This window comes from Pyrgilauda ruficollis, unplaced genomic scaffold, assembly GCF_017590135.1.
Source record: "Pyrgilauda ruficollis isolate IOZ18807 unplaced genomic scaffold, ASM1759013v1 scaffold4, whole genome shotgun sequence".
In the NCBI taxonomy this organism is placed as follows: Eukaryota; Metazoa; Chordata; class Aves; order Passeriformes; family Passeridae; genus Pyrgilauda; species Pyrgilauda ruficollis.
The window spans coordinates 10,796,931-10,816,818 of record NW_024525489.1 but is presented as its reverse complement, the minus strand read 5'-3'; the positions used below and the strand labels follow the sequence as shown (position 1 = coordinate 10,816,818).

The 19,888-nt window shown below is 36.4% G+C and overlaps 1 protein-coding gene across 1 annotated transcript in view; it reads right to left on the bottom strand.

The window, feature by feature from the left end:
• Nucleotides 1-5,531: 5,531 nt before the first annotated feature.
• Nucleotides 5,532-19,888, bottom strand: part of KIF6 (kinesin family member 6) — a 153,513-nt gene continuing 139,156 nt past the window's right edge. Inside the window, exons 17-21 of the mRNA XM_041477164.1 lie at nucleotides 17,322-17,403; nucleotides 16,226-16,361; nucleotides 14,644-14,732; nucleotides 7,652-7,741; nucleotides 5,532-5,694 (exon numbers count right to left, since the gene is read on the bottom strand). Coding sequence (XP_041333098.1) covers nucleotides 5,532-5,694; nucleotides 7,652-7,741; nucleotides 14,644-14,732; nucleotides 16,226-16,361; nucleotides 17,322-17,403 — 560 coding nt within the window. The remainder of the gene's footprint in view (nucleotides 5,695-7,651; nucleotides 7,742-14,643; nucleotides 14,733-16,225; nucleotides 16,362-17,321; nucleotides 17,404-19,888) is intronic.

Here is a 19,888-nt window from a genome sequence, read left to right as displayed (position 1 = left end):
ATTTACCATATGAACATTGAACCAAACCCAACTAGATATCATGTGAATTGACTGAAGTGAGATGTGCATGAGGAATGTCATGCTTAACAGTGCTGTTTTACAGGTGCCTTAGTGAAGATTGAAGACCAGGATAAATGTGGGCCTCTGATTGTTTCTTCAATGTAGTAAATGCTTATTTCAAATTAATCTTGAAGTTATATGAAGAGAGATTATTAAAAGAAGGAGTTTTGCTTGTCTGTGGCCAACAAAAATTTCTTGAAGCAATAAATGCTTTCTGAAAGTCACATAGACTTAGAGAAGAGATCCAGAAGCCCTCCAGCACCTGAGAGAAGGCCACCAAAAGCTGGAGCCAGGCTTTTGACAGTGTGGCTTGTGAGAGGAAGAGAGATAATGACAAAAAGAAAAGGTTAGGATGGACATAAGGGAAAACCGTTTTGTCACGATGACAATCAAACTTGCGGCTTAGAAAGGTTATGTGGTCTCCGTCCTTGGAGGTTTTCAAGACCACAGTGAACAAGCCCTCAGCAGCTTGGTTTGATCTTGTATCTCAGGCTTTTTTTGAGGAAGAGGTGGGATTAAAGATCTGCTGAGATAATTTCCAACCTGAATTTTCCTGTGAACCCAAAACACAATTTTTGAAGACAGGAGCAGTTTTTTAAAGAAAGAGAATGCTTTATGCATTACACTATTATTTTGCTAAATGAGCAATCTTTTCTTTCCACATGATCTTATGAATATTTTCAAAATATGCCAGAAAGACTTTCTATTTTTTTGTATGGTTTTATATATTTATATGGTTTTCTATTACTGGATGCACTTTTGTCTAAGATCTTAAGTGCCTGGTATAATCTTAGACCATTTTGCCAATCAGGTACTACTTTGTTGACAGCAATTGAATTTCACACCAAATTTATAACAGAGTAAAAAAAGGCTAGAGAATTTTGAAACAGAAGAGTAAGGAATTCTTTTATCTCTGTGAGTGAAATGTGTGAACAGAATGGAGAACAGAACACAGTCTCATCAAGTAGTAGCAGCATCACATAACTCATACGAAGACAGCACTGAGATCCTTCTTTAAACCAGCTACTTAAAACTATTGGAAATGCTTCAGTGTCAATGTCAAAAGGAAGGAGATGCTGGACCAGTGATTCCCTTTCAGCCACCTTCAAATAAGTTCATCATATTTATGGTTATTTCACTGGAAGCAAAAAAGGTGGTTACTTGACCCAGCAACATTTTGGAACCTGTGGTGCTTCTCCAGCTAGTAGTGTTGAATGGAAGCAGGAATGTGGCCCTGCTCTCCTCAACAAAGATGTATGAACAATAATACAGTGCATATTTAATACAGTGTTTATATATAAAAGAGTGAGAGAAGAAAAATAATGACAGACATAAAAATTCTGAAAGAAGGACATTTTAATATAATCTCCAACAAAGCAGACATATTAAAAGGGAGAAGGCCTGTAGATTTTTCAAATTTTGATAAAATCCTTGAACTCTTCTCAAAGCAAGAGTAGATCTGACTTTTATCTCAGTTTGCACATACTAAATTCTGCTAAAGCTTAACAATTTATATGGTATCTGTGTTGACTTTTATAGAAAATTAAAATGCAAAAAATGGTACAACTTTAATATTTTTGAACTAATTGCATATTGATTGTTAATTTGACAAACATGTTCTATAGGTTCGAACATTGCAATTCACCATGTAGTTCTGTATAATTATGAATTTGACAAAGAAGTAAGTATCAGCATGTATATAAAGAAATGTACATCCTTGAGAATATATGACTTCTGCAAATATATTGTTTTATTTTTATAAGACCAACCCATACGCTTCTAAATGCATGACTTTAAGATTATCACTGGCATGAAAAGTGAAATCTTCAATATGATAGTATGTATATCTCAGAGAAATAGACTGTACTTTGCATTGCATTTTTGATTTTAATTTGATGTGTAAAACAATTTGTTTCATAAGTGGATATTATGCAGTAAGATAGTACCAAGTCAATAGTGTAATTACATTGCATATAAGATATAAATGCACTTAAATTTTCACATCTCATTGGTGCTTCAGAAGTATTGGCTTTGTTCTGTTTAAAGCCTATTAAGTGTAGTTTTTTCTTCTGAAACTTGTGTATTCTGGGAGGGTGTGCATTTTGCACAACATTTAATCCATTCTGCACAACATTTAGTCCATTCAAATAAAAAGAAAACAGCTGGAAAATTTTGAGCTCTAGAATTACTTTCTAAAATACATTTGGTTTTATATTACAATGCAATCTCAGCATTTTAATAATCTGATGTGAAAATTGTTATTCCTTGAGGGGGAAAAAATCTCAAATGAAATTTTATGGCATTTTATAACCCAGATAACTACTGTTATTGAATGGATATCTCTTGATGTTCAATAGTATTAATTAACAAAGCCTTATGTGAATCAATGCAAAAAAACTCTACCAGTAGTAATAAGCCTTTCCCAGAATAAAGATGTATAAGAGCATTAGTACATTAGATTATTTTAACATTTAGAAATATACAATGACTTCTCATAAACAAACATGTTTGGCAAACTCCTGATTAGTTGTTTCAGTTTTGTTAATCTTAATGCAAGGTGAAGATACTGAGTGCAGAGAAATGGATTTTGCTGTCAAAGACAATTTATATGCCATTACCAATTAAACCTGTACATCTTAAGTACTTACTTGTGCCTGTTTCTAAACAGAAGAGGAAGGGAAAGAATAAAAGTCTTTCACTGTTTCTAAAAGGAAAGAGTGGACTGTGACAAGAATTTCATTTGTTCCCCAAGCCTGAAAGGAGATAAAGAAATACATTAGACTACATTTCAGGTTGCATTGTCAGTTTTAAAACAAACTTCAGAAATATAAAACAGAAGAAAGAAAAAAAATCCTTTCATTTAAATCTTTTAAGACACAAAAATCATTTATCTACCCTTCTGCATTTTCATTTCTCTACCCCAACACTGAATGTGACATCAAAAGCATGTTTGCTGAGTAGCCCTTTTATTACAGTGCTCTGACACTCCCAGCAAGACCCTGTGAATGTACCTGCTTTAATTCTGCTCTGTTTAGAAAGCAAATGGTAATAACTCACAGTCCCTGAGGTAATCTTTACTGAGACCTCTCATTCCCACCCCTGCATTACTGTCACTAAGGACATTGAGCATTCCCATGCTTTCTATTTATGAAACTTATTTTCCACTCTGTTGGCTTCTGCACACATTTTTTTTTTTTTTCCCTTCCCCTCTAATGTACAGTAGGGTCCTCAGCTTGCTTCTAAGACACTAATACAACAGTTTGAAAGGGTCACGATCAATAAAGGAAAGAGCAGTAAGGATGTTGACAGTTTTTAAGCCCAGCAGACTTTGGCTTGGCTGACCTTATGCTTCCTCCTGTTTCCTGCAGGGCACTGTGTGTGTAACAGTCATGCAGAGAGCGAATACATTTGCATGCAAATGTAGAAAGGATAGTTGAACATCTCAGTTGAAGAGAGTTTGGTAAGGGAGCAACAGAGAACCAAAGTGGGACTCAGCACACTTAGATTCCCTGTGAAAGTGTCAGACTCAGCTTAATGGCTCTGGGTAAATAATTTCTCCTTGGTTTTTCACATGTTTGAAATTTCTTGAGGAAAAGTTATATGACTGATGACACAGTGTTTTTCCTCCAGAATTTCAAGTGAGACTACATTCTTCTTCTACTCTTCCTCTCTACCTAACTCTACTTTACATCTGAAAGTTCTATCTTGTGGAGGCAGGAATGGGGACATGATAGCCCCCATCCCTGCCCCCTAAAAGAAAACCCTCTAGTTCTCATCCTTTATCTTGCTAAATTAGAATTTTCAAACGTTATTTGCTTTATGGTTCATGTTGTCAGTGGCTCCATCCCTTAAATCTGGAAGGTTCTGCCTTTCCTCACAAGGAAGAAAAGCCTTTTTTTATCTGCTAGGTTCACTCCAAATCCTTCTCAGAACTTGCCGCTGAGCTGTCTCTTGTCTGTGACACATCAGGTCCCTGCACGTTTGTTGTACTGATATAGCCTCTCTACATTTTGATTCTCCGCTTATACTTAGCAATTTGTTGAGTCATCCAGCCCTGCACCGCCAGGAAGGTCAAATGACACTCCATTTCTTTTTCATCTACTTCGGGCAGCGCATCTTGTCTGACTGAAATTCAGAATAATATTAAAAGTGTTGACTGTCCTTTGTTCTGCAAGAATAACTTTTATGACTTGGGGCCTAAAGAGTTGTCAATGTTGATAATGTCTAGTGCCTTCTGAAAGTGATGGATGATGCCAGGTGATAGCCACTGGCTGAAAACAATCAGGATGGAAAAGGCATTTGAGAGAGACATTCTTGATATGGCATGATTTAGGAGATGATCATAGGATAAGATGTACTCTTGTTAATTGCATTACTCTACATCACAGATTAAGTCAGATTTGGGCCTTCTGAAGGCCTGAAATATTTGTTGTAAGACATTTATCTCTAACCTTCTTTTGATGAGCTGCCTATAAATCCAGCTTAATTTTATTTGCAAAAGAAACCTGACAACAGCTTTTCTAAATAAAGACAAAAGGGATCCCAAAGCCTAAGCGTGCAAAGTGTTTGCTTTGGATGAGTGTAGGGAGGCTGTTTTTTCAGCCAGTGTGTGTTTACCTGACAGTTTTCTGATAAGTAGTGTGGTACCAAAGCCCCACTTTGTGACAGTGCTAACACCATCTGCCAGGTGCAGATAGCTTGTTGAAAAATGCTGTCGTCAGCACTGAAGTGCTGATGGAAAGTTATTGCTTCAGTAACCACTAACATGCTCATATTCAGTCTAATTGGTTGCTGCCACTAAAAACTATTATTCAGGAAAAAAGATAGCACAGGTAATTTTTCTTTATCATAATAAATTTTAGGCTACCTTGCAGTGCCACTGTTGTTTATTTATTGCTTTCTTCTTCCTGCCAATTTTACTTATCTACACTCTAGAGTGAACTTTATTACCTTCCTACAATTGCTCTCAGTATCTGATTTGATGACAAATACTCATAGAAATTTTCATTAGACCTTGACATAGTGAAATACCTGTTAAGGATATTCTCTTTTCCAGGCACAGTGGGCCAGTCGGCCTCCTGAGGCAGGGGTGCAGTGCAATCATTTGAGTTATCTTTATTTGGTTTCAACTGTTACAACTGTATTTGTACTAGATGAAAACCAGGACACATAGTTTAAAAAAATTTAAACAGAAAAATTTGGATCATCAAGGAACTGCATAAAAATGCATTTCCTTAAGAGTAAAATATACTATGCAGGTTGCACAGCCATGCATGCCCCAGACATTCACTGATGGTGGCTTAGTAAAACAGAGAGCCTTCATAATTTTTCACTGCAGCATTGAGCTACTTAAGAAATACATGTGAAGAACCTCAAGTGTTTAGAATGGATGAGAACATAATGTCATATAACTGCAGCCAGAATCCGTTTTCACTTGCAACAGTGTAATGTGGACTAAAGCTATTTTGACTTCAAAATGCTGTACTGGAGATTATGGTTTTGCTTCCTATTTTTTGGCAGGATTTACCTTTCTTCTGCAGGATGTTCTGTCTTGCTTTAATGAAAGCTAGGATGTCAGCATCAGCCTGGCTGTCTCCAGTCAGAGGAATAGATGTACTTGAACTTGGTGGGGTCCTGAAATAAGAAAGTATGCTTGTGGACTCAAGTGAGTAAGAAGGTTAATTTTTCTGTCTCTTCTTTTTTACACCATAAAGGATTTTATTCTTTAGATGCATTGTTAGATGTGGCAGAGTTTAGCAGAGAATTGATCTCAGGACTTCTTAATGGTCTTATGTAGGCTCTTAAGATTAGTCACTATCTCCTTAGTGTGGGAAGGCTTCTTGCTTATCAGCTATAGACCTCTCACAAAGGGTTGAAAATATTGTAGTGCTGAGTCAAAGACTTAATTCCTAAGTGGAAAAGCTTAATGTAGTGAGTTTACCAAGGAAATGATGGATATGACTATGCCATGTGTTTTCTTGCTATACGTCTGAACAGATCAATAGCATTTTTGCCTACTGTGGGGGAATTAAGTTTTCATACACACACAGAAGTAAACAATCACATGGCACTCAGGACATCTGACAGACGCAAATCCTTTGTGCTGCTGAATCTCCAGTCCCAGCTGAACTCGTGTACCTACGAGTGCTTTTGACAGATCCTCTGGTGGTGTAACATGATGAAATCCAATGAAGCTGTTCTAATCAGCTGAGAAAGCTAAGAATTTCCACCTGCATCTTTAACCTTATTTAAAGATTGAGCACTAATTGGGAGATGAGAAATACAGCGACAAAAAATTATAATACAGAAGGACAAGGGGAACTGAAGAGAAAACCTTTTTTTACATATCATACCTCTATAATTATAGTTATTTTCACTGTTCCTTACTGACTGTAGCAGTAGGTGATTTGTATGACTGACATGCAACAGTGTAATATTCTTGTATTTGTGCTACTAGTTAAGTTCTCAGTTGCTAAATCAGTGAACCAAAATGGAAAACCAAAGAAGAAATTACTCTGATCTTAAAACTCCACTATTTTTATGTAATTTACAAGATAATTGCAGAACACCAATAAGGGACTATTCTTGATTGATTTGCATTTACTTAGCAACAATACAAAAAATAAAAACCCACAGTATATTGAGAAGGTACTCTCTAAATTCCATTTTAGCTTCTATTTTTCTTCTGCTTTTCTTAACCCCAAATGCAATTTAAACATTAGGTTTCAGGGGATGAAATTTTCCATAGTTTTTTCTCTGCTCTAGAAATGGATAGTTTTGGAAAGTGAAAGGAAAAAAACCCTTGTGCTTTCTTCTTACTAACACAGTAGGAAAAACAGTAACTTGACCATATTTTCCTAAGGGCACTGGTAGCCAGAACTGTTGAGCACAATAAGAATGTAACTTCTGGAAGTAGAGTGATATGGCAGTCATTTGGCATGTTTCAGTGAGAGAAAAGATTTGGCATAATGTTTCAATGGGAGAAAAGAACGTGGAAATAAACACACTAGAAAAAAATAGAGAGGCTCAAAACTCTAGTAGTTTCTGTTAATCTGATAAGCTAATTTTCACAAAGCAGTACCTCTTTTGCGAAAACATGACATATAACTTTTGCCAAGCCTGAAACTGTTGCCATTTTATTTTAATAGAATAATTTGTGGGAGATTAAAAATATTTGAAAGACAAAATCACAAGTATGAAAAAAATCTCTGTCTAGTTCCTGCATTCTACAATTCTTCAATACATACACTCTGATTTCTCTTATTTTTATATGTTTTTATTTACTCTTTCAGATTCCCTTTCTCTGAAAACTGGGAGGGCACAGTCATGAATATTCATAAGTTTATAGAGAAAAAGCTTCAAGCCAAACACGAAACCACCTTTGTAATACTGATGATGCAGCAGACTGGTGTAAAGCTATGTGGCAGCCTGCAGTTGGTTTGGAAGTTGGAGGAAAATCTGCAATTTGTAAAATATTTTATTTATATATTTCAAGGAGACTGTTTTTAAATAGACTGATGGGGGATTGTGAAGGCATTATATTATTTTGTACTTTGCACTTTCCTCTGAGTAGCCAAGGTATAGTTCTTACCTTGTGTTTAAAGTTGGGCTACCAAAAGTGACTGAATTGTTTTTCACAGCTGGATCTTCATTAGGGCTGTCTCTACTTGTGTCTGAAAAACTGAATGGGAAATGAAGGAAAATGAGGAATATAAAGAAAAGAATATAGCCCTTGTGTAGGCAATATTAATACATGATGTTTTTCAAGATTTTAAAAATCTATATAAAACACTTGTTTAGTGAAAGAAGATTTTCAGCTTAATCCATATGATGATGATGTTTATGTAGAGAATGTGGCTATAAAAGAATGACAAATACCTTCACAAAAAATATACTTTTAGTATTTTCATTCTAAGCCAGACTCGTAAAGCACTTTGATATATCCGTTGTACAGTTTGTAATGGTATATTTAGTTCTTAAACTGAGTATTAGCCAAGTGAGACCCTGGCTCATTTTCTATTATTTCTTTAGTCAGGCAATATTGTCATCAAAATTAGTGAGAGACTGGGTAAAAAATCAGTGAGGACTTTGGGATGGGGCTTGTTGATGATAGCCAAATATATTGCAAACAGCTGCTGTGCATTCCTGCCTCTGCAGATATCATTATCAAGGAAGCTCACTGTTAGGGAGGCAGTTTTCCACCACTGGATATCTAGGGATTCTCTGCTTTTCCTGGGGGTTGCATATACTGCCAGATCTGGTGCCAATCTTAGAGTGGAAAAAGTAAATTACTCAGTGTAAGGATTTTTCCAGTAGATGGCAGGATTGGCAAGTTCTTGCTTTTCTAACTCTGCAGTAGTTTGTTCATTGTTGGCTGATGAGTTGATATTTCTGGCAGAGAACTTGAAAAGGGAAAGAAATTTATTACTAAAATTTTACTGTATTACACTGTGCCAGGTTCAGTTTTGCAGAAGATATTGTGCCCAGGAGTATAAGTCATTTTCAGCTGAACAGCTCCAGGTTTGCTGAATGATTCTCTTTAACTCCTCAAGTCCCACACCATTCACACCTGCCTAATTCAACTAAAGCAATATCTTATTTAATGCCAATAATATTCTGTACTTTATTGCATCTACATATTACAAGAGCTAGAAAGGATGTGTGATGTTATTACCTACTATGTGGTTTAACAATATCTGGGAACCTCATATCGTCATTCTGCTTTAGGATTTCCTGAACAATTTTTCCACTTATTTGGCAGTTCTTAAAAACAAAGTGATTTAGTGTTTTAAATTCAGTTTTCTAAAAGGCCTCTGTGTCTGTGCCCTGAGATTCTGAGGCATCCAAGTCACATAACCGCAGTTTAATAAATTGCTGCACATCAACTGAACCATAGCAACCATCTCTGACTCTATTCTTAGCCGACAACAAACATAAAGTAATGTGACTTAATGTGATTCTTTTTCACTGCTTTCTTTTTATTAAAATAAGCATCTTTGCTTTCTCTTTGCCATGCACAAAATGTATAATTTTACAAATACTGTGAGTCAGCTGAAGGATTTTATTTTAAAGTTGCAGTAGTTTATATATTTGAACTACTTTTTTCCCCATTTAAATAAAAAAAAAAATTACCAAAAATTGTTAAATCCCCATTTGAAAGGGGATTTAAATTTAGACTGATTAAAAAAACCCAAAACCCTATATACTACAGGTGTGGCATGGTTAGAACTCTAGGGATGTCACATTCTAGTACATTCCTGGACCTGAGGACAATATAGCAAAACTTGCCCTAGGATGCTCTGGGAGAATTTGGCACCCACAGAAAGCAATATTAAAAAACACACTTAGACTGAGTGAGATGATGCCCAAAATCAGGAAATTAACATTACTGTGCTTAGAGATGGACCTTTTTCTCCTATCCTGTGCCTATGGGGTTGCAAGCAGACATCTTTATTGTGGGATGCAAACTGTTCTCCTGCAAGTGTTGGAAATTTATAAGGAAGCTTATAACTATTTTTCGAAATGACTCAAAGTTTTGCTTCCATGTAAGAGGTTAACAATTAACGTACTAATCTAACAAATGAGTCCATCAGTTTGGCACAACTGAAATCCATCTCTTATATCCTAGAGGTTTCTCTAATTCCTAGGCTAGAGGGATGGGTTGTATGGGGATAATTTGCATCTTTCATACTGAAGCTCTGATACTGATATTGCAAGATAAGTTGAATCATAAGGGGACAAAAGAGTGTAATTTTGCTGTGCAGTGGTTTGTATGTTCAGATGCAACTTGTTCCTAGCCTGTTCTTAGGAATCAGGACACTCCTTATTCATCTGAGTGTTAGATGCTGTTCTAGTAATGCAAAATAAAAAGAGAAATGTTCTAGTGATGCTTTAGATTTAATGGAAAGTCATTATGCTAGCATGGGGTGGAGGTAATGACACCCTTCTCTGTGTGACCAGCATGAAGTACTGGACAGCTCAGGATGCTCCTACAAAGCCAAACAAAACCATGTCTGACACCCTTTAGTGTGATGAAAGTCTTCTTCAAGCCAGGTGTTGATCTAGAGATCTCTAGAGGTGCCATTCAACATTTCTCTAATATGCAAACAGGCATTTCTGGATCACATTTTGGATTTGGGTGGACATACGAGGTATGTAAGTCCCGTGTCTGTCTGTTGCCTAAGCTTTAACCTCTAAGATTATTCAGCTTGTTTTGACAGTGTATAATTCCCTTTTTTATTCTCCATCTATCTGATTTTTCCTTGAGTTAAATTTAAGAAATCTCAAAGACTGTTTCCTGACAACTTCAGTAAAATTTCTGCTTTTTCTGGAGATTGAAGATAGTCTGTCAACTTTATATGTCTGTTTGCTTTTATAACCTAGTACCTGATGTTTCACCCAGTGGATAACTTTCTTTTTTGGGGCCTGGGGGGGGGGGAGAATCCTCTGTTAAGGGTGTATTTCTCAGTCAGGCATGCGGCAGGGGTCATAGAGATGTACAGGGGTTGCAGCAGCATTTCCCTTGCTGCAGGAACCCAAGGACCAGAGAAAACTGATCCATGGACTGATCAGCTACATCAAGTACACAGGGTAGAAGAGCTGCAGAGATGATGCATGGTCATGGTATGAGTGCTTAATTTGCCAGCTGAAAAATAATGGAAAATCAGGTAGATTAAAATGGAAATTCAAAATTGGAAGGTGTGCAACTTCTGTAATGTTAAGAAAACCTCAGCTGCAGTTGTCCGGTTATCTGAGTTTTAGACATGAGGGGAACAGATGTTCATTGTACAGACAGGAAAGATTCAAGCTGCCTAAAGCTGAGCATTTTAGTAGTTGGCTACAAAATTAAATTTGGCCTAACTTGCAAATTCATAAATAAATTGTTCCAGTTGTTACCAAAGAATGTGAAAACCTTTGAAATGTCACTAATTGATGATGTTATTCTCAGATTATGTTTTTACCATTATGTAACACTGCAGAAAATTGGCAGGAATAAAAAATTATTAGACAGAAAATGCTGTAAAATATGTAAACATTGACCTTGCTTCACACAACATTAATATAGGTGGTAACTATTGCAATCCAGGACAATAATTGTTAAAAAAATCTGATGCTCAGAGTCATCAGACAGCATGAAGATTTAGTTGAAAATGGCTCCAAGGAAATTTAAAGTGCCAGGAAGATTCTGAATAAGAAACAGAACAGCCGAGGAGTTTGAGGTTGAACATACTGTGGGGTTTGCTGGAATAGGACAAAGGAGATGCAGTAAAAGGAAATGAGTGAGGTTAAGAAAGATTAGACTGAGATAAAAAGGAATGCATTCCTTCTAAGAGGAGGAAAAAAAATCCAAAAATTTTATAAGATTTGAATAACTATCTAACTATTTATATGATTCAAAGGGAATGCAAGAACCGTTCAACACTACTGAAACAAAATGTTCAGTGAGAGAAGCAATTTGAATAGACAAGGATCTGATAAATTCCTTAAATGAAAGCCATTGTGGGAGAGACTGTATGAGGAGGAGCAAAAGGCTGTGCTTGAATTCCGAATGTGTTTAGCACATATGGAGTACTGAGCCCGACATGCATTTTCAGGCTTCTTGCAGACTTGACAGGAATCCATTAAGAGACATAAACATATATACAGTGTGAGTTGCAGGTAGCACCACAGCTTTCAGATCTCACTGACTGAGGCAGAAATTGTCACTATTCAACACTTTTATTAACATAAACTCATTCTGACACTTTAACAATTCAGCCATTTTTTCAACTGAATAAAGAGACACTATTTGACCATGAATCAAGTGCCTTTTAGGTGTGTGTATTCTTCTTAAGCCTCAAAAGGATTACCAGCCTCCCTTCTTTGTTATTTTAGTTATAAATTAACTTAGTATAAAATTTGAGTCTTCTCAAGGCTTAATTTTCTCTGGGAACAAGACTAAGGTGTGTCAAACAATAACAATGCACACAAGTCATACACTAGAAGGTGATCAAAAGACTTTGTTCAAACACACAAAGATTAGGAAAACACCTGTGTCTTTTGCATGCTGAGTTATATAAATCATTATTTCTAGCTTGAAGATTGTATGTACATCCCTTCCCATTCAGGAGTTTGTCTGAATGGTTTTACTGCATACTTCCTGTCAATAGCAGTCTTAGAATTTAGCCTGCTTAGTTTTAGATCTTATACTTATTGAACACACCTGTTAACTGAATTCCATCTTGGAAACAGGTTTTATTTACACCACATTATATCAAACATAATTTATGCCAGCTTTTGCTTTGGTGGCTGGTTATTCTGCTGGGTGGAGATAGCAATATCATTCCAAGGAAAGAGACGGTTGATTTTTATACAAGTTAGAAAAGCGAGAGCCATTTGTGTCTCAGGAAAAGAAGTGCCTGTAGCCTGGATTCCTTCTACTCCATTATGGGAAGTGGTAAGTAAAGTTGCTGTGACAACTGGGGACAAAGAAATTCTTGGGAAATAAATATTCTAGTATATTTTTCTTTTACTGTCTGAAATTTTAAACCATTAGTCTAAAATGTTATTGACTCGGGTAGGGGAAAAAGTAAATTTTCATGCACAGTGGGAGGTTAAGCCTGTAGCTCCTGCCTCAGAAAAAGCAGAAATACTGTTTCTACTTCCATATACATGCCACTGGAACAGTACTTGAGTAAAATATGTTTAAACAGCCTAACATAAAATAAGATCCATTTTCCAGTACTATAGGAAGGAAAGAGTGCTTGACTTTTAAAGATTATTGCAAGAATATTGACAGAGATGGGAAAATAAAACTACATTCATCCCAATTCCCTCTACAATTTTAGTTCCAGAAGATAAATATTTTGTGTCTGTGATATTTATGCAAGGATCATCCAGTCAGCCTCAGTCAATATGCCCATTAGACACAGAGAAACTGTTCACTGTAAGGAACATCTGCTTTTTGCAGGGAATCATGTGGGGCAGTACAGGACTCTGAAGTAAGCTTGGCAGCTGAAAGCAACCATGCACCTTTCCCCATTCTAGTCAAAATGCCAGATGGACTTTACTTAGACTTGTCCTCCAGTAATAAACATGAACAGTAAGGGCATTTGATAGAAAAGCTTAAAACTCATAAAGAAATCAGTTATGCAATTTTGATTCTGAGCCAGGGTAGGGAAAGGAGGATTCACCACTGCTGGAGGCCGGTTCCCCATTGCACTAGAAAGTGCCTGGGCATTAGCATATGCTCTTTTTAGTTCAAGAATTTTTAATTAGAATGCAAAAGGTATTGCTCTCCTTAGCAAGGCATCAGCACACCAATTGAAATTTGTTGTTTCCAAGGTCAGTGGGGCAGAAGGATTGTGCAAGAGGTGCTTGGTTCAAAGGACAGTACAGGGAGTGACAGTCATGGATGGCTCGAGCTAATTTGGCTGAATTTGTGCTAAGCTAGACCAAAAATGCTCTCATGTTCTGTTCCATGAGCTTTTCTCTGGGACAAGTAACCTTCAGCCTGAGACCAGAAATGAACAGCACAGATTAGGCCTAAAACCATTTGCGAAGTGATTAATGCCTAAGTCTTGAGAGGACACAGAATAAGAACCAAAGCAAAGTAGAGAAGACTGAAGCTGGTTTTCATCAGTTTGAGAGATCTGAAAATGTCTTCTCAGAAAACTTTAGAGGACTATGTCTATCACTTTCTGTACTGATTATGGTGCATTTACTACAGATACATGAAAGTGTTAAATAAAACTTAGAAGTTATTTTACAGGTTTAAGAAAACAGAAAAACATAATTTATGCAGATTACTGTAATAAAAATGTAGGTAAAGCCACTCATCAGAGAAATGTTAATTGCATAACAAGGAGGAGAGAGAGGCAGAAAAAGAGATCAAGAGAAAGGTGGGGAGGGAAAGAGGAAGAGGGAGGGAGAAAGGATGAAGGAAGGGGAGAGAACACCTCCATTTATTGTCCTTGAATACAGAAACCTTCACAGTCAGGCATGTGGTTTCTTGCACACTACTTTCCCTGGTGGTTATGAAAAACCTATTACTGCAAATTTAAATTAGAGGTTTTGAAATCAGAGGTGACTGTTGATGAAACAACCAAGATAATTACATTTTACTCCTGTAGAAGACACATCACCATCTTACCATATCAAATATAATATCATTGTGGAATAATATGCTGCATAAATGTAGTACTACGAAATTTTTCAGGAGCAAGTCTATCTAGGATATATATGAAATAATTTAAAAATCTTTTTTGGTTTTGAAGTCCCCTACATACATCCCAAAGGAGATATAGTCTCCTCATACACAAAACTGACTGCTAACAGGTTTGCCCTTCTTAGCTGTTGTGGGACTTCTAGAGAAAGGTTTCCAAGGTTCCAAGACCAACCCATCAAAAGATCTGAGGTCCGACCTTCAATAGGTCTTCCAAATAACTGAAATATACAATTTCATTTTCTACACAATTGTTTCTGTTGTAACTGAAAATGCAGTGTTTCAGTGTGATATTTGCAAAAGCATTCTAGCCAACTTCACTTTCATTAAAAGTGCATTTTTTCCCATGTAAGGAAGGAAGAGAAAAATAAACAATTTACCTGATAGGTGATAGGTGCTGCAAGGATCTGATAAACTGTGGATTAACAGTGACAGTATTCGGTGAGGCAGCCCTCTCTGGCTTTTCCTGCTGAGTTTAGATTGAAAATCAAAATTATGAGGCTAGAATTTTTTAAAAGTGCTTCATATGGGCCTATAAATTTCAGCAATAACAAGGTAAGCAATGACTCATTCAGAAAACACAGAGCCTGAATCACACAGTATTTTCTCCACTTGCACAAACACTTCTGAACAAAGAGGAAAGTATTTAGGATTGGTTCAAGTATTTTTAAGCTTAAGTTACAGGTTTTTAATATGTAACAGCATATGTTCACTGATTTCAGTTTCTTAGGGATCTCACTTATATAAATAGGTCAAGATCTAAGAAATCAATCCCAATTATGTTTTCCAGTTTTCTAATCTTCTACTGATGAATCATGAGAGGTTGAATTGTGGAACTCTCCTTTTAAGGGATGGAGAAAAATGTGCTGTTGTGTATTCAAGAATATTACTTGCAGTGCTTTGAAAAGGCTAAATATTTAGAGAGGAGGGTGACTAAAATATCATCCTCTTTGCCACCAATATGGTTAGGGATTTTAACTGGAAAAGTATTTGGTAATGCTAACTTGCAGTTAAGCTGCTTAGGTGGCAGTATATGGATAACTAAGTTCCCTATGTTTAAGTTCTGGATTTATTTTAGGCTGTTTTCTTAAAAATACAGTTTAAATTATACTTATGAGAACTAACCAAAATATAAGCTAAAATTTTCTTTGTTTATAACAGCCTTTCCTCAAGGAGTAAATCTTCTCTTCCAGTTAATAATAAATGATATGGGATGGACTGCACTCAGCATTCTTTTTCATGAGGCTGATGTATGTTTCATGGCCGAGCTTTGCAGTGAGTTGCTGTGTCACTACTTGCAAGTCGTTAAAAAAGTGTCAGAAGGGGAGCACAAGAAAGCTAGGTTGTTTCAGTAGAGTGTAGGTTTCAGACTGACTGTGTTATGGATTTCTAATACACTGGTTAAAATGACAGGTCTTTAGTTCATTTTTACACAAGTCATTGCCTTAGAGCATTTTGTGCTTAAACACTGGTGGACTTCAGCTAGAGAGTGAGGAAACACACTGTGCTGGGAGCTGATGACTCTCTGGGAGCCTAGGGAAGTTGAAAAGTTACTGGAGTCTTTGCAAGCAAAAGAATCTAAAAAGTAACTATATTTGCTGCAAAAAATGCTGATGAAACAATAGTTTTGCTAGCAGTAAAAAAGATTATTTTTTGCAATCCGATAATATTATTTCAGAGTTGGCATTTTGGGCCCATCCCTCCCTACTAATCAAGTTGTTTGGGACAACATCAAAAAGAAAATAAAGCAGGAAAAACTGGGTTTGTTTGATTTTTTAGCTTCACACAAGTATAATTCACATTATCTTTGTCCAGCTTACATTGGCATAAGTACAGGTGAACCAGACCCTGAATTCCATCGTTCACACTCCTTTCCATCTAGTCAATTAACTACTTCTTTAAGAAATGATTGAAGATATTATATTTATATGATAATGGAAGAAATACAAAATTATTTCATACCTCTAATTTTCTTGCCTCTTCAGACCACCAGACTTCAAATTCTTTTTGCAGCTTCATCTTCACTTTTTCCATAAGAAGCTGCAGGTGCTCAATCTCTACCTTCAGTCCTTTGAAGCGACTGTACACTGTTTTATAGCTAATATAAGAAGAAGAAGAAAGTGTATTACAGATTTTCCAATGTATATCTGAACAAAAGTTAATCCTACCTAGAACTGCTGGAGATTTAAACTATAAAATAATGTATAATAATCAGAGACGCAGAGGACACAGACAGATGGTAGAAGGAAACGTCTCATATTTTATAAAAGCTTCACAGGACAGTAAGTGTGAGAAACTTATTCCACAAACCTTTTATTTCATAAAGAAGTTAGTGAAATTCAAGTGGGATCAACATTGATTAAAATATGGGTTCAATCAACTATGAAAATTATCTCTTTTGAATCTCATCATGTTACCATTAATAAATAACTGGTATCTTGGATTCAGATAGGAGCCAAGACTGGTTTCCCTGTCAGATTGAAGCTTCATTACCCTCTTGGCTATGAGACATTTGGAGATTTACCAGGAGTATGAAAGAGCCAGAAGTTTCCTCAGAGATTGTGAATTACAAACGCTAGCAAAATACTTAATACTGATATACTTGTATCTATTTTTTTTAATCCTCCTGGCAAGGATTGGTTAACCAATGTGTAATCTGCGTTTTATTTACACTTAGTGAGTCCTGTATAACCTAAAGGTTTTCTTTAGGTCAAGAAAGGCAGGACTTTTCTGAATCACCCCAAAAGGCTCACAGCACATTTGAATTCAAACAACAAGTTGCAAACACTAATCCTCAGGGAGGACATTAAACTGTTTTTATTTATTTTTAACCTTTAGTTCAAGCATAAATTTTCCTCTCTCATCTACTGTGGCATCTGACAGACAAACCAACAGCATATACACAAATTTTGGACTATTAGTGAACCACAAAGCTGCTATTTTTAAAATGTCAGAGAAAACCCTGAGGGTAGCTGTGTGTGCAGAATTGTAATTGGAATATACTATCAGTATAATTTATCTTCTGAAGGATGGTAGAAATCTGAGGCAGAAATAGTACCTTTTTTTTTCTTCTTCAATTTGCATTCGAAGTTTCTCTTCTACTGGATCAAACGTTAGTTCTTCAGAAGGATTTGAAACAGCTATAGGATAAATGATCAGATTTAAGCAATGACTATATGGTGTCCAAAGAAGCAACTTCTAATTACAATAAAAAGTAGCTTTTAAGAGTCAGTTAATGAAATTGGGGTGATTAACCATTTCACTCTTCTGCAAATGCTTCTTCAAATTCCTTATTTAGGCCTTACTTAGTAGAGGACATAGTCAATAACTAGTGATTTGAATCAAATTGCTTATAATTAGATTTTATCGTCATTAAAGATTGGAACATTAATTTTAGATATAAATAAAAGCAAGTTAAACATTCATATTTGGCATAAAACACTATCAAATGTGTTCAACCACTTTTTGCAATGGTTTTGACAACAAAAACAAGACCAGAAGCTGCTGCAAAAAGAAGAGACAGCAGTAGCTCTTGACAGAGAGATTAACTTTGGAAAGCAATAAATTAGTATAAATAAGGAAAATATCCTGAAACTATGCAAGACAATTTTCAAGGTAAAGGCTAAGGAAATACCTTAAGAATAGCCTAAGTTAGCCTAAGAAAGCAGTTTATGATTTCCCTATCCTGTAACAGAGGTAGTTAACATGCAATACACAATGTGCTTTTTCTGAGAGATTGTGAAACAGTCCTTCCATCATGGTTTATGCATACAGTGGTGAAAGGAAATGTGAAGTTACCTACTAATGTTACAACAGTTTCTGTTTCTGGGATGAATGAAAAGAAAATATGTTTGACCTTTTTAACTCAAGAAAAATTACAAAAAATCAAAAGATTTGTTGTAGAACACATGCAAGTTTCCACCCTGACTCTTATTTCTGCCAAGAAAATAAATCCTTTGTCAGTCTGTCACAAGGCCTGAGGAGTGCACTCTCTCTTCAAGGAGAGGAATTCTGTCTGAATAAGAAGGCAGCACTGACCCCTCTCTGCCTGTCAGCACATCAGCTGAAACCATTAATCTTTGTACTAGCACCGTATAGCTTAATAGAGATGATGTTGAAAAACACTTTATTTCATTACTTAGCTAAAGCATGTTAAAACAGTCAAGGTGGACAAAGCCTATGCAAAAGTCTCATTTCATACATTGAAAGTTCTTGCTGCAGCTGATTACAAAGAAGGATAGGGTGAGTACATTTGTGGTGGGGAGAGTACCCTTTAAAGATAAAAATATAAACTGCTTGAAATGTTAAAGGAAACAAACAAGACAGGAGGCGGAGAAGATGACACAACAGTGACATTGTATAACAAGTTATACCTGAACATAACAGATAATAAAAAAGTCCTCATAACTGTTCCAGAACCTTTAAGGAAAGGAGCAAACCTTTCCACGATTACAAGGGATGAGGATTTTCTGATTTCTCACATATCATCCTCAAGAGAAGGCATAATGTGGGAAAGCACAGCTACAGATGGAACTTGTGTGGAGACACTCATTGCAGAGCTCCTGAGGCTTCATGCTTTTCTGATCTTCATGAACACACAGCAGCCAGGCTTGAGGGAAATGTGCTCTTGTGGAACAAACTAAAATGATTTAGGGAGTTACTGGCTCTCAAGTGAGCCATGCTCACAGACCATGTGAGAATCTTTATTATGTTTCCACGAATACTCCAGCCAGACCTAGTGAGCCAATTTCAGGTTAAAGGGGACTCTCCTGAGCACGCTGAATTTGTCCTATTTGCACAATCTTGTGTCTGAGTTCAGGAGGCAGCAGTTCTAGCCCCTTGTAATGAAGGGAAATAACACAGGGTGGAATAACACAGCATTAACATTAACATCTTAAAATGTTAATGCTGTTTCTGAAGTGAGTACTTCCCTACATGAAAACATCACCAAATTCTGATAGTTATTACAGAGTGATACAAGCCAGAGTATAGCTTTCCTTCCTTGGTTTATTAGGACATCTAGTACTTGGAAAAATATTTTCATATTAGCTCTGAAAGGTCAGCCAAACTTAGGCAAAATTTTGTCACTTGTATATAAAAACAGCAAAAGAATGGTTCTCTTTCTGCTGATTACATGCTGCAGATGGGAGTATTTGGTTGTATGTTACCTTCTGAAATAATAATAAAGCCTTTTGTATGGGTTGAAAAGCTTTATCATAAACAGGGTGCAGCATCCTCACCCACGAATACCAGTCTGCCCATTATCCCTAGCTGGTGATGAAAAGCAGAAGCACAGCTGTAGACAAGGTGAGCAGCAGAGTTTTGTGAATGGAAAGAGGTCAGTACACTGCAGGCTGTTGTGGCCCCAACAGCAGAAATAACATCAGATAAATGGCTAAAAGTTACATGTCCCTGTGCACCTCACTGACCGTGGGTCACAAAAGAAGAAGAGATCTGATCACAGTGTCAGGTGAAGTCCAGTAGTAAGTCAAGTCCAGGGCATGCCTGCCAAGGCACTGCTTTGCAAGTTTTTTTCCCAAGCTGTTGCAATGTCCATTTCAGTTTCTTGTCATGTCTGCTCATTGCAGCAATGTTTGTGAACTGAATAACATTCTTCTCTAAAGA